At 46.0% G+C, this 14,017-nt stretch overlaps 1 protein-coding gene across 1 annotated transcript in view; it reads left to right on the forward strand.

Moving 5' to 3' along the window:
* The window catches only part of Lars2 (leucyl-tRNA synthetase 2, mitochondrial), a 99,945-nt gene extending 91,569 nt beyond the window's left edge, over positions 1 to 8,376 (forward strand). Inside the window, exons 20-21 of the mRNA XM_021206583.2 lie at positions 1,080 to 1,207; positions 3,048 to 8,376. Coding sequence (XP_021062242.1) covers positions 1,080 to 1,207; positions 3,048 to 3,227 — 308 coding nt within the window. The 3' untranslated portion in view covers positions 3,228 to 8,376. The remainder of the gene's footprint in view (positions 1 to 1,079; positions 1,208 to 3,047) is intronic.
* The last annotated feature ends 5,641 nt before the right edge of the window (positions 8,377 to 14,017 follow it).

The raw sequence follows: 14,017 nt of genomic DNA on the forward strand, positions 1-14,017 counted from the left end.
GCCTGCCTCTGCCTCCTGAGTGCTGGGATTAAAGCCGTGCGCCACCATGCCCGGCTTTTAAATATCTTTTCAAACTACAAAAGAGCTGTGAGTGTAGAGTACTGTCTTAGTACATGCAAAGCCCAAGTTCATCACCAGCACAGCTGTAATGTACACATAAATAGTATATATAAAAGCAATAAATTTCTTATGAAAAACCTATAAAACATTGTCTCTAGAAGAAAGGTCTTGAGGTGCATCCAGTGGTGGAGCTAATGCTTGGCATGCTTGAGGCACTGGGTTCCATTCCTGGTACTAAAAGGAAAGAGAAGCCCCAGCAGTCCAGGGAAGAAGACTGGAAAGGGTTAATGGCATGCCCCCTTCTTGTGTCCCACCCTGAGCCAGGGCTCTGTCCATGAGTGGGATCCAGTGAGGCAAGAAGATGTAGTAGGGTGAGAGTGCTCGGTTCCCAGGAGGGCTGAGGGCATCCTCCTCTCTAGTGCACTCTATGTGAGAAGGCTAGGGACAGGATTTTCAGACCACAGATACTCATGGCAGAAGATGCTTGTGAGGACAGCCTGTACTTGGTCTGTTCTCAGAAGGGCATTCCTTCTCCAGCAATGGGGGTAGCCCCAAGACATGGCAGCCTCGGTTTTCCACTCATTTCAGACTCCCTTGTCCGTCCATCCTCACATCCCTGCACGCTGTTCAAAGAAATGTTGACTGAACCCTGGGATCACAGACCAGTTGTAGGAAAAAGGTCAGCTCCTCCCTGTTCACCAGCACACCACTTGATCCTCAGGCCCGATGCAGTCTTGATTTCTACCCTATTGATCAGCTATACAGTCATAAGAGTGTCAAATAGGAAAAAATTTTAAAATTTACAAGAGATCTCTGGTATTGGCACAAGAACCCAATGCAGAAGCTCACAAAACAGAAAGCACAGTACTACTCAGGGTGGCAACATTATGGAAAAAGTCATCCATGGCTTCCCTGGCCTCCTCAAACGGCCCTAAGCCAAGGGCAGAACCTTGCTCCCTGTTCACAAATTGCCCCCGTGTGTTCAGAGTGACCTGACCTTCTGTGCCTTGGTGTTGCAGGCCTGGCGCTGGTACCAAGCAAGCTCTGTGACCATTATGCCTGGGATGCTGGTGTGATGCTTCAGGCCTGGCCCACTGTGGACTCACAGTTCCTTCAGAAACCTGACATGGTGCAGATGGCTGTTCTGGTGAGTGACACCCACAGGTCGACAGACTATCGCTCTCCTACCAGTGACCCATCAACCCAGCCCCAGCCAGCCCTTCCTCCTGGCCAAGCCCACAGCACGGAGGTCTATGTTTCCTCTTTGTGCCTTCAGTGTATCCCAGAAGCATGTAAGCTTCAACTCTCAGGGCCTGGAAGGATTGGAAAGGGGAATCACCAGCTCAATCTGCCTTAATGGTTCCCGGGTCTTCCAGCTGCATTTGGGAGCACCGGGTAGGTTTAGGGGGACACAGTGGGGAGACACATAGAAGGTAACAGTAAAGGATCCCTCTGTTGTGCTGCAGAAATGGCTCAATGGTTAAGAGCACTGGATGCTCTTCCAGAGGATGTGAGTTTGGTACCCAGCACCCACATGGTGGTTCACAACCATCTGTAACTACAGTTCCATGGGCTACGACACCCTCTTCTAGCTCCACTGGCACCAAGCATGCATGTGGTGCACAAATAGACATGCAGGCAGACTCTCCACTCACATGAAATAAAAAATTATGTCAAACATATCTCATTAAAGCTACATAAACCTAATTTTTGGTAAACTGTATCATTTTCAATATATAAGAGAAATAATGTAGGAGAAATTCAAGGTTTTTTGGGGTTTTGTTTTTTGTTTGTTTTTTTGTTTTTGAGACAAGGTTTCTCTGTGTCCTTGCTATCCTGGAAACTTGCTCTGTAGTCCCAGCTGGCCTCAAATTCATGGTAATCCTCCTGCCTCTGCCTTCTGAGTGCTGGGATTAAAGCATGCACCACCATGCCCAGCCCAAAGTTCAAATTTTTGTTTTATTTTGATTTTTAGTTCTGGAGTTGAACCTAGAGCCCAGTGCATTCTAGTCAAATGGTGTCCTGCTGAACTGCACTCCCAGCCCTCCTCTTACTTTTTACTTTAAGACGGGGTCTCAGCAAATTGCCCAAACTGACCTTGAGCTTGATCTGTAACCTACACTAGCCCTGAACTATCCTGTTGCCTCAGCCTCCAAGCTATCTGGAATTACAGACCTGTGCCACCAGGCCCAGCAAGAATTGGGTTTGTTTGTTTGTTTGTTTGTTTTCCCCTTAAAACCTTTTACATAAAAACTAGATCCCTGTTTGTTCCCTTTATGCAGTTTCCATTTGTTTAATTTGAGACAAAATGTGATGGTCTGTCGATGACTTATGTGGCAGAAGATGAAGAGGCCAGGATAGGTTTTTTTCATCTGATCCTCTGGATGGCAGGAGGACTGGAAGTAGGTCATTTTCATCCCAGTGTGATTTTCCTTGTCTTATTCTACAGGAGGCTACCCCATTCTTAGTTAAGGAAACAAGCTCAAAGAAGTGACTTATCTTACCCATGTCCAGTCCTGACTCTAGGCCAGGCTAGAGCTAGGTTCTGGGGATACAAGTCAAACAAAAGCCGGGCACATGGTTTACTCTAATCTCAGCACCTGAGAATCTGAAGTAGGTGGACCATGCTAAGTCTGATGCTAGCCAGGACTATATGTCTCAACAAAAACAAAATTCCAGTGGGACAACAGGGTTCCTATCTTCATGGATCTTAAAATCCAGAGAGACAGAAGAGCACAAAAGAAGGAAAAGAATAAACCAAATGAGCATATGTGCTGTGGAAAGTGCCAGCATTACCTTCCACCCTGGAGGCTGAGAAACAGTAAATCTCCTGAAGGCTAGCCAGCAAGCCTGGCCCCGCTGTACCTGTGCCAAACCTGGACCACAGGAAGCTCATGCTCAGAAAGGATGCTTAGCGTGAGTCTGAGCATCCTCTCAGCCTGCCTCCCTGTGGACTCCCTCACTCTTTCTGTTCTTTTTCTCCTCAGATCAACAACAAGGCCTGTGGCAAGATCCCTGTGCCCCAGCATGTTGCCCAGGATCAAGACAAAGTCCATGAACTTGTTCTCCAGAGTGAGCTAGGCATCAAGCTGCTGCAGGGGAGGAGCATCAGGAAGGCCTTCCTCTCCCCCAGGACTGCCCTCATCAATTTCTTGGTTCAGGAGTGACCAGGGCTTCCAGGACCCTCCTTCACTGCCCAGATCAAGTGAAGGAACGTTAACTTAGGAAAAAAGACAAACATCAGGGACATTGGCCTTTGTGCCAGGACCAACTGGAGTCAGCAGGAAGCCTGTGTGCTGAAGTCTGAACCCAGATGAGAAAGTATGTGGGTAAAGAGGAACGAGGGGAGAAGATTCATTCAGTTGTCCCATACCCCTCCACTCCACTCAGGGTATGAAGCTACCAGATATGCTGCCGGGTTGGAACAAGAAGTAGAAAAGAAGCAGGCAAGGCAAACATGCAGCCAGGAGCTTTTGCACCTACCAATGTCTCCAGTACTTCTCAGGAGCCATGCAGACTAACGAGCCACTTGGGCTCAGGACTGCACAATCGTCAGCTGTACAAATGGTGCAAGCTGGGCTTTTGACTTACAGGACAGATAAAACTGTTCGACTGTGGAACTAAACAGGAACACGGGCATCTCTACAGGTTGTTCTGCATATGTCTCCAGCACCTTTCAACGGTGTCACACAGGTCTCTTCCACTCCAGCTGGGTGGCCTGTTCTGAGTTTAATATATGCTCTGGGATAGGGTGGGCTGTATCATAGCCACTGTTTCAACATGCAGAGTGTGCTCCGTGGTGAGTGAAACCTTGTTCTGAGTTGCTGATCCTCACCAGAGCCCCATCATAGGCCCGTGAGGGGTTTGAACCCCAGATGGCTCACATGGTTAACTAGATAGTGACACCACTGTCATCGATTTGGCCCCCAGAGTATCACTAGCAAAAGCAAATTCATCAGAGAACAGAACTGTTGCTTCCTGGATGTCACCTCCTGTGTGGGAAACAGCTAAATTATAGCAGGTGTGCACCCAGACTACCAGTAAATTAGGCAAAGCTGACTCTATGTGGGTCATCAGTAAAATGCTATTACAGACATGGCCTGAGCAAGGGCTTAATACTAAGTTGTGGAAGAACTAAGACAAAACTAGACATCTCAGGGTGCTGAAGCTCAGTTCCTGTAATCTGAAGTCACCCAAAAGTGGCTGTCATGTCATCTCCTGCCTTCAGATGCCTTTAAATGTCAAACATATCACTGTAAATGTAACTTTTATTCTCCTGAAGTGATTGTCCTCTCAGGCTCACTGCCTCAGTCTTCTAACCTAGGCCTAGTCTGGAAGCTTCTAGCCTCCATACAATTTAGGCCTAGAATATTTTTAGCCCCTGAGACCCTTTCTTGTTCTTTCTGAGCTCTGGCTAGCTGATTCAACCCAGCTGTTGTTGCTTAAACTCCTCCCCAAACTGACTGATTCAATCTGGCTTCTCTCTCTGGCTCTCCTGAATCGCTCTGCTTGACCTCAGACTAACTAAGCAATCTGTTCTCGTCTTCTGGCTCCTTCTCATTCTCTGTTGTTGACTTTTTTCCTGTCTTCACCTGTATCTAGCTTGTGTCTCCAGTGTCTTTTACCATCACAGGCCCTGGCTCTCTGCTACCTCCACAGAATACCTGTGGCCCATCGCCTTCAGCTCACACTCCATTCAGACAATGCTTACTTAGGCCTACAAGCAAGGGAGAGGCTTATGCACAGGGTCTTAAGCTTGATACTGTGCCTGGACTCAATGCCTAGAAATTCCAACTTAATTGTCCCTATCATAAAGGATTTTAAATTTTTTTTACAAGTGAGAACCTAGGATGGCAAGGTCCTAGGTTCCATCTCCAACACAAAAAAAGCAAGGCAGCTCTACCAAAGAAACTAATTACACACTTGTAATCCCAATATGTGAGAAGCTGAGGGAGGAGGATCGGGAGTTTAAAGCCATCCTTGGTTACATGGGACTCTGTCTCAAAAAAGAACTACCAGAGATCCTATTGGACAACAAAGTTTGAAAACCATTGAATTAATGAATGTTGTGAACCATAATTTCTACCCAGTCCTTTCTCCTTCATTTTCATCTCACCTGGGATGAGTTTAGCCCAGTACGTGAGAAAGTAGGGTTGGAAGAGATTAGGACTAGGAGGGAAGGCCTACAACTCTGGAGAGGTGTTTTAAGAGGACCCTCAAGACACAAATGGCAGTCCCATAACACACAGGAAGCACATGAGGGTTAAAGTGAGGGGGTTTTGTTTTTGTTTATTTGTTTTTCTGTTTTGTGTTTTCCTGGAATAAGCTTAGTGGCCTTGATGAGCTAAGGGTAGATGTCATTTAGTTGGGTGTTATCTGTCCTAAACAGTGGGCCAGTAAAGTTTGTAGGCTGCTAGGATGACACACTAGGTATTGGAGAACATTCTTTCCAAGAGGATCAAACTTGGAAAAACAAGCTCATTGGTACTTCCTAGGAAGCAGTAAATATGGTAGAACATTTGGACAGAAAATTGCTCCCTGTGGAGTGCATGGGGTGGGGTGTGATCTGAGTCAGAAACTCATTATCTTGGTTAGTTTCCATCAAAACCCTAGAGGGTAGGGATTATTCTCATGAATATGAAGAAACTCAGGCTCAGTCATTTGCCTAGTTTTCAAAGTTAATTCGAGGAAGAGGCTTGGTTCTGCAGGGACAGAGCCTGGGGCTTGGCTCTGCAGGGCCTGGAAAAAGGTTGTTGCTTGCTCCTGGGAGATTCAAGCTCCAAGAGAATGGAGGTTATTTGTATTGGGGAAGTAGATGAAGAGAATTTGTGAGCAAGAAAATTTATGCCCAATGTGGATCCTGCCAGAATGGGCATCTGCCAAAGAAAATGAAACGGACTCCAAGAACAAAACACTAAATGAGGCAGTAGACTGTCCGGGCATTCCCCCTCCCAGCTAGAGTACACTCCTTCAGTGAACAGGTCATTACAAATACAAGCATCCAGTCAGTGGAAGACAGGGCAGCCAACTAAAGACTCTCCACCCTACAAATCACTTGATGAGGGTCTTACTGTTTACAAGTTTGCATTTTCTTTTCTTTTTCCTTTTTTTTTTTTTTTTTTTGGAGGGGGAGCATCTAGTATTTCAATAATAGAGAAGACATAAATCTATGTAAAGTCAGCTCAGTGTGGTGGTGCATACCTACAGTCCCAGCATTGGGAAGCCTAGGCAGGAAGATGTCTGACGCCTCCTGGGATACTAAATGAATGGAGAAAACAAGCATGGTGTGACAATGATACACATGAATTAGGAGCCTGACCCTCGTATTTATCTTGTGTCAGGGTCTCCAGCTCTCTGGGAATATGAGTACAGTTAAGGAATATTTCTTCCTTTGTGTGAAACTGAATCCAGAGAGTCACAGCAACACTTGAAGTCAGCATTGGTCTAGGTACTAGGTCTGAATAGAAAGGAGGGCTTCTAGGCTAACCTTGTGATCTTAAAGAAGGTGCTCATGTGTCTGTAGTAAGCAAGGCCCTTCTCCCTCCTCTAGCAGTCAAGATTGTAGATGAGATCAGACAGATAATTCAGCCTGTGTCAAGACCTGTTCCCATAGGTTGTGACTAGCTTGAGACCACAGCAGTATGGTGAGCTCTCCTGAAATCCCCATTCCACAAATATCCCACTTATGGAACCTTTTGCAGAATCCTTGGGCTGCTTTGGGAGCGCGAGTGGAAGGACTGCAAAGTGAGAATCAGTCACACCCTGCATAGCTCAGGAAGGTAGAGGGGAGCCCAGGGAGAAGAGCAAGCAGAACAACAGCTACTTGCTTCGTGGGAGACCCATATCCAGGCTGATGAGTTCAGAAGATGGAATCTGAGATGACCAGCAGTGAACAAGTGGGGATTCCTCCTGGAGTGTAGAGGGTAGGGATGACCCTGTAAGGCAACAGAGGCCAGGCCAGGCCTGAGACAAAGGCCTCAGATCCAAGTCTGACTTCCCAGAGTTGACCCCTCACCCTGGCCAACATCCTTGGAGAAGAAAAATAGGTACAGGAGTAATGAGGCCCTAAGGGAGGAGGCAGGCCTGCTAGAACTCAGAACCTATGACTTACTTCCCTGACCCACACACCCTGAACCTAAATTCCAGTTTTTGTTCAGCTTCTGGAAGAGCACAGCTAAGGCAGTAGGCTCCTAGTATGGGGATGCTGTGGACTGTGAACCCTGCTGGTGGGGCAGCAGGGCAGCGGCGGAGGCGGTGGCGGCAGCAAGGTTTTCTGTGGCGGTGCCAGGTTGGCCTTCATCACATAAAGAGCCTTGCTCAAAACCATACAGAGGGGAAGGCAGAGCCATAGTTCCAACTTGTTCCACTGCTTTGTAGAGCTAGCCTGCACCCTCAGGGTTTCCCAAGGCAGACCTAATGTCTAGGTTCTCTCGTGTTCCCAAGCTACCCTAGGAACTGCTGAATGGACACTTCCAAACCTGCGACCAAGAAAGTTGGTTACTGTTAATAAACAACCTAGCTTGGCACACATGAACCTGAGACTCACCAATCTAAGGAGTCATTACCCCTGACAGACAAAGTGAGTTTCCCCTGAGAACTGTCACCAGGACTCACATCAGGAAGTAACCCTAGCTTGGCTGCACATACTGAGAAAAGTTTGTGGAAGGGGAAACTGAAGAGTTGAATGGGGCCTGCTAACAATGTTTCTAGAAATTTCCCTAGGACATCCTTTCCACAGACCTTTCCAAGAGTCTATCGGGGATTTCTTAGGCATGGCCTGCCCTGGAATTAGGAGATTGGATCCTAAGAGAGGAATCTCCTTTCATGGGCATATTGAGACACGGGAGTTGGGATGAGAAGTGTTGGTGGCACCGCACTGGAAAGAGGAGGCAGGCTACACGGCACAAGGTTACTCCCCGAGAGTAAGGAGAAGTCCATTCCACCAGTAAGGGCCAGAGGGGTTTTGTCAAGTGGCATCGGGCAGAATCCCCACCATACTAAAGATCACAAACAGGCTGATCTGAACACTGGGAGCTTAAGTATCACCAGTGTTCCCATCGTTAGTAACCAACTTAGATGTCAGTCAATATTGTTTCCAGGAAATAGATTTCTTTAAGTACAAGCATCTAGACATCAGCTCTTGGCATCTAGGTTACTGCCTTAGTTCTTGCAACTCCATAGCTGCACTAATCTAGCAGTCTGCTCGTGCCTCCATTGTCAGTCAGTCATCCTCAGGCTTAAAAAGTTGGTATCTGGGATGGAGAGATGGCTCAGTGGTTAAGAGCACCTACTGCTCTTCCAGAGGTCTTGAGTTAATTTCCCTTCAACCACATGGTGGCTCACAACCATCTGTAATGAGATCCAATGCCCTCTTCCAGTGTGTCTGAAGACAGAGACAGTATAGACATTCACATACATAAAACAAATAAATCATTTTTTAAAATGTTGGTATCTGTGGGCTAGAGAGCTGGTTCAGTGGTTAAAAAAGCTTGCTGCTTTTGCAGTAAACCTGTGCTTGATTCCTAGCACTCATGTCAAGTGACACAACTACCTATGACTTCAGCTCCAGGGATCTATTTTGTGGCCCCTGAGGATACCTGTACTCACCTCATGCAAGTGCGTGCACATACGTACATACATACATACATACATGCATACATACATACATACAGCATTGGTATCAATGCTTAACTCCACTGTCTCACACAGCAAGTATCATTCCTGACATCCTAACTCTCTGGGGGAGAGAATGGGAGTGAGGGGCTCTGCTCCATGAATCCCACCATGCTGGAGGATGTGGAGTCCTAGCAGCTACCCTCTGCAAACCCTGGCTTTTGAGGTTGCTGAAGATATCGGAGTGGCCTACCGAGAAGTGGGAAGGTGGAAAGCCAGAAGGAGATTGGGAACTAGATTTCAAATTACACATAGTCCTTTTGCCTACTTCCTCTTGGCAAGAGTTGAGTCATAAGAGGTCAGTCAGTTTGAATGGAGCTAGGAAGCTGCTCCCAGAAACAGTGCTGCCCTGGAGAGGGAGACTATATCCCTGAACTAGAGAGGGGTTCCTCAGCCCCATAGGAGAGGAGGACCCCAGTTCTGCCATGTGACCGTTCTTAATTCTCTGCTTGTTTATCAATGTCTTTAGTTATCTTGTAAGTATTTAAAGGCTCTGCTGACCCTGCTTAACAAACACCTCCTGAATGACAATCATGTACCTTCTAAATCTGTGAGAGTGGCTGACTGTGGTCTAAAAGAGCCGTACAATCAGAGTCCTTTGCTGTCTTCCAAACTGGGCTACCAGCCCTTTGTTCTGGCTTAGATCCCATTCCCTATCCCACAGTGATGTGCAATATAGACGTTCTTTGTGCTGATCTTGGCACCAAGGGTTAGCTCTTTGATCCCCAATCCTCCCTGTCCTCCATCAGACCCACATACTGGTTTATGTAGATAATAATTCAGAGTGCAAGGACTTTTGAAAGTTATGGAGATGCCCTGCAGGAAAACTGGGGACCCTTTCAGATTTCTACTTCTGAAGGAGCATGACTGTTCATACAAGGTAGAAATGGGTCACTTCTTTGAGTGCCTCTATGTGTTCTGGTTCTCATTGCATGCCAACACATACATGTGCCATACCACACTCATATACACGTACAGCACCACCTATACATTGTATATACCAAACCACATATGAACATACCATATACATCTAATTACACATTCATGCCTCACATATAATCACACAGCCCTCCACACAACACATGCACGCACATATACATATACATACACATACATCATACATTCATACATCATTCTCCTTATATAGCACATACAACAGACACACATCACTTATATGATACACAGCAACAGACCTGCTTTAGGAGAAGGTATATAGTGATTTGGTTTTGTTTCTCAAAAAAAAAAATGTGCTTCTCACCATATTCCTGGTGCAGGGGGTGCAGCTAACTTGAGAACTAATAAAGTCCTAGCAGTGAGGTAAGTGTCCAGTCTAGGGCCTGAGGGATGACTGAACAGATTGCTCCCCCTCTCCCCGTGTATTCAGACAGAACAGTACTCCTGCCGTTGTATACAGGTCCTTCCATCATCTGACAGTGGCTGGACCTGACTCTCACCATCATGGCAGCTTAGGTCTGGCTACTGGCTCAGGTCCTGAGTGTCTAAAGGTGAATTGTGACTCATTATATTACTAAAAGTTACAACCTTGGATATAGAATGGAAGTGCTAATGAGACCTCTAATGCATGAAGTTGTTTGTACAATGATATACACAGATACAGCATCCAAGAAGAAGACCACACTATGCATATATCTCTATTACATGAGAACCCTAGCTCTGTTCAGTAGGACTATCTGAGCTACTAAACTGCTCCAGCCAGTTCCTCCCTGGAAATGTATCTGTTTCTGTTACAGTTGAGTCACTGCATAATCCTTTATCTTGTTACACAAGAACTTGGAACCCCAAGAGGTGAACAATTGAACCCCTACCTGCCTTGGTTCTTCCTTATCTCTAGCGTGCTCCAGGTTTAAATGTCACCCCACAGAGTTTTTCCTCAACTGTTTGCACCTCAGCCATGCCTTGTCCCTCCTGCCTGCTGTCCCTGAAAGTGTATCCTTTCTTCCTTGATGCAGCCAGCGGTTTGATTGGCTCCTGCTTCTGTTTATCTGGAGCAACAGTGATCGGCCCTGATGTGGTGGCAGATACAGCCCCCAGGAGGTGCTGGATAAAAGCTTGAAAGTGAAATGCTGTCTTGTTCCCAGTTCTGCCTTCTGGGGCTCTGAGGCTGGTAGGAGCAGACCTAAAACACTGAGGGAGCCAGCTGACTCCTGTACTGGGATTTTGTATTCCTTGTTTGTTTGTTTTTAAGCCCGCCTTGAAAAAGTCCCACAAATTTGGCGATTTAAACAGTAAACAACCATCCTTTGATACTGCTAGAGGCCATGAGTCCAAGCCAGGGTGTGGTGAGCTCCCGAGGGCAGGGTTTTCTGGCTCTTGTCCTTTCCTTGAAGCTTTGCCCTTCCAGTTCCTGAGCATCACTTCATACACAAGTGAGAAAGGATGGCTTTGCTCTGAGGTAAGCTAGACCTCAACCCACACTGCATAGCAGCTGGACCTTTTAACATTTACAGAGCTGGCAGGACAGCTAGGATCAACGCAACCAACTGAGACCACCAGCTGCCCTCTGCTTTGTCACAGTGGTATTCCACGTCTGCCTCACACGTATTGCCTGTTCTTATCATGTACATACCTGACACCACAACACATCCAGAAAGCTGGATAAAACAGAAAAAGGAAGTAAACCTACTCTGGGTAACTCAGACCCACTCCTAGAATTCCCTGTCTTTTTCATGCTTCAACTCATAAACAATTCTCCTTTGTCAGGTGAGCTATCCAAAATCCTTGGGGACATGACCTTCTCTTGAAAAGTGTGCACTTTTTTTGTGAGTGGGTACTTTTGTCCTGTAATAAAACTCTTCCATTGTCTTGATTCTGAATCCTTTCTCAGCTGTGACAACTTCTTTCCCTCCCTCCTCTTCTCTCATCCTTCTCTCTTCTCTTTCCTCTCTCTCTAAGATGGGGTCTTACTTCATCTCCTTCTGACCTTCATTTCTCATCCTGCTGCTTCCACCTTCTAAGTGCTGGGATTAAGTAAAATCCACCATGTTTGCTTTACCTTTTGTAATTTTTTTATTTTTGAGATAGGGTCTCTGTAGCCTTGGTTATCCTGGAACTCGTTGTGTAGGACTTCCATAATTCTTCGTGTAAGGATTTTTGCCTGTGCCATGGAAGTTTAAAGAGAGCATTGGATCCCCTGAAACTTGATTTACAGATGGTTGTGAGTCACTACAAGGATGCTGGGAATTTAACCCAGGTCCTCTATAAGAGCAACCAGTGTTCTTAACCTCTGAGTCATGTCTCCAACTCTTTTTCATAGCTTTTAACTGGAATGTTCTCTAAGAAAAGTTAGGTCAGAAGCCAGGTGTGGTGGTTCATACCTTTTCTCTGAGTTCTCAGGAGGATCTCTATAAGTTCAAGAGCCTAAACACTAGCCTGGTCAACACTTTGAGTTCCAGGCCAGCCTGTGAGCCTTGGACTGCAACATGCCCTGGCTGGGAGCACCCAGGGAGCTGACTCACCTCAGCTCTGGTGATAGGTCTATAATGTAGGACTCTAAAGAATTAAAATTTCACTGGGTGTGGTGGCACATATCTTTAATCTCAGCACTTGGGAGAAAGAGGCAGGCAAATCTCTGAGTTCAATGCCAGCCTTGTATACAAAATGAGGTCCAGGGCAGCCAGGGCTACACAGAGAAGCCCTATCTCAGAAAGCCAAGAAAGAAAGAAAGAAAGAAAGAAAGAGAGAGAGAGAGAGAGAGAGAGAGAGAGAGAGAGAGAGAGAGAGAGAGGAAGGAAGGAAGATAGATAGATAGATAGATAGATAGATAGATAGATAGATAGATAGATAGATAGATAGATTGATTGATTCAGGAACTTCTATGCTGTGTGCTTGTGGTAAAAAAGCCTTTAGCCCTGGCTCCATGGAACTTCTGAAGAGAAGTCTGTCTCCTGGGAGACCATGAAGTGTTACTTAATTGCTGGCTTCTGTCCTTTTCCATATCTTGTAACATTTCTAGGGGCAAAGCATAGAGAAGCCAGGAATTCTTCCTTCCCCTATTTTGGCCTAAACTAAATAAGTTCATTCCTGTTACTAATTTCTGTCCCCCAGGTCTCTGGAAAACCTGCTAGCAGCAGACCTCAGGTTCTCGTTACAGGTCCAAAGACAACAGCCAGGCATCAAGGGTTTATCCTAGGGTGGGACCAGGGTCTACAGTGGGGCAAGAGTTCTGTCAGTTCTGGTCCTACCCAACTTAAGTTTTGTCAGTGTTCAGTTAGGTGCAGCCATGAGGAGGCAGCCAGTGCCATCAGGCCTCTCTATCAACTGGAGCGAAGGTCACACAGGACAGATGACCCCACGGCTCAGGGAGGAGCCAGGAGACACTTAGATCAAGGAAAGTTGGGTAGTCTTCCAGAAAATTAAGTCTTTTCAACACAATCTGGAAGTAATTGTGTGTGTTGAGGGTAGGACTTCCATAACTACACAGCCATTCAGAATGGATTCACTACGTCTAGGCTAGGGACTTCAGACAAGCATGTTTTCTCTCCAACACATGTTTCCTTATGAAAGAAGCAAGCCAGGGGGCTTCTGGCTGGACTGGTTGAAGGATTACAGTAGGTGCCAGTGGCCTGTCAACAGTTAAGATCCGTGATTTTTAAGATCCATGACTGGGTGATATGAGGGAATACAAGGAAAACTATGTGTTAATAAAAAGTCTGAGTTCTTGGAGTTGCATTGTGGAGTTGCTGAGAACACAGTGCTTCTCTGCCAATGGTGGAATTATGTTCCCATCAAAGCACCCCCCCGTATGAAAAGTATCAGAAGTTGAAAATGTATTTACTACCCCAATAAATCCATTCTAAAGTCAAAAATCATAAAGCTGTTGAAGTGAAGTGCTGTCTGTGTTCCTTATATGGTAGGTGTCTATCCTATAGCTTGGCTTGTACAGGTTATTAGTACTGTAATGAAACACCAGGACCAAAAGCAAGCTGGAGAAGGAAGGGTTTATTTGGCTTATACTTTCACACTAGATTCCATCATTGAAGGATGTGAGAACAGGAATACAAACAGCACAGGAACCTGGAGGCGGGAGCTGACCCGGAATGGCTTGCTCAGCCTGCTTTATTATAGACCCTAGTCCCACCAGCCCAGGAATAGCACTACCAACAGTTTCCCCATCGATCCCTAATTAAGGAAATGCCAATTCTGTCTTGAAAAATAAAGACAAAAGAAAAGGAAAGAAAGAAAGAAAGAAAGAAAGAAAGAAAGAAAGAAAGAAAGAAAGAAAGAAAGAAAGAAAGAAAGAAAGAAAGGGGCTGGTGAGATGGCT

The sequence above is a fragment of the Mus pahari genome, chromosome 10, assembly GCF_900095145.1.
Source record: "Mus pahari chromosome 10, PAHARI_EIJ_v1.1, whole genome shotgun sequence".
NCBI classification, from domain to species: domain Eukaryota; kingdom Metazoa; phylum Chordata; class Mammalia; order Rodentia; family Muridae; genus Mus; species Mus pahari.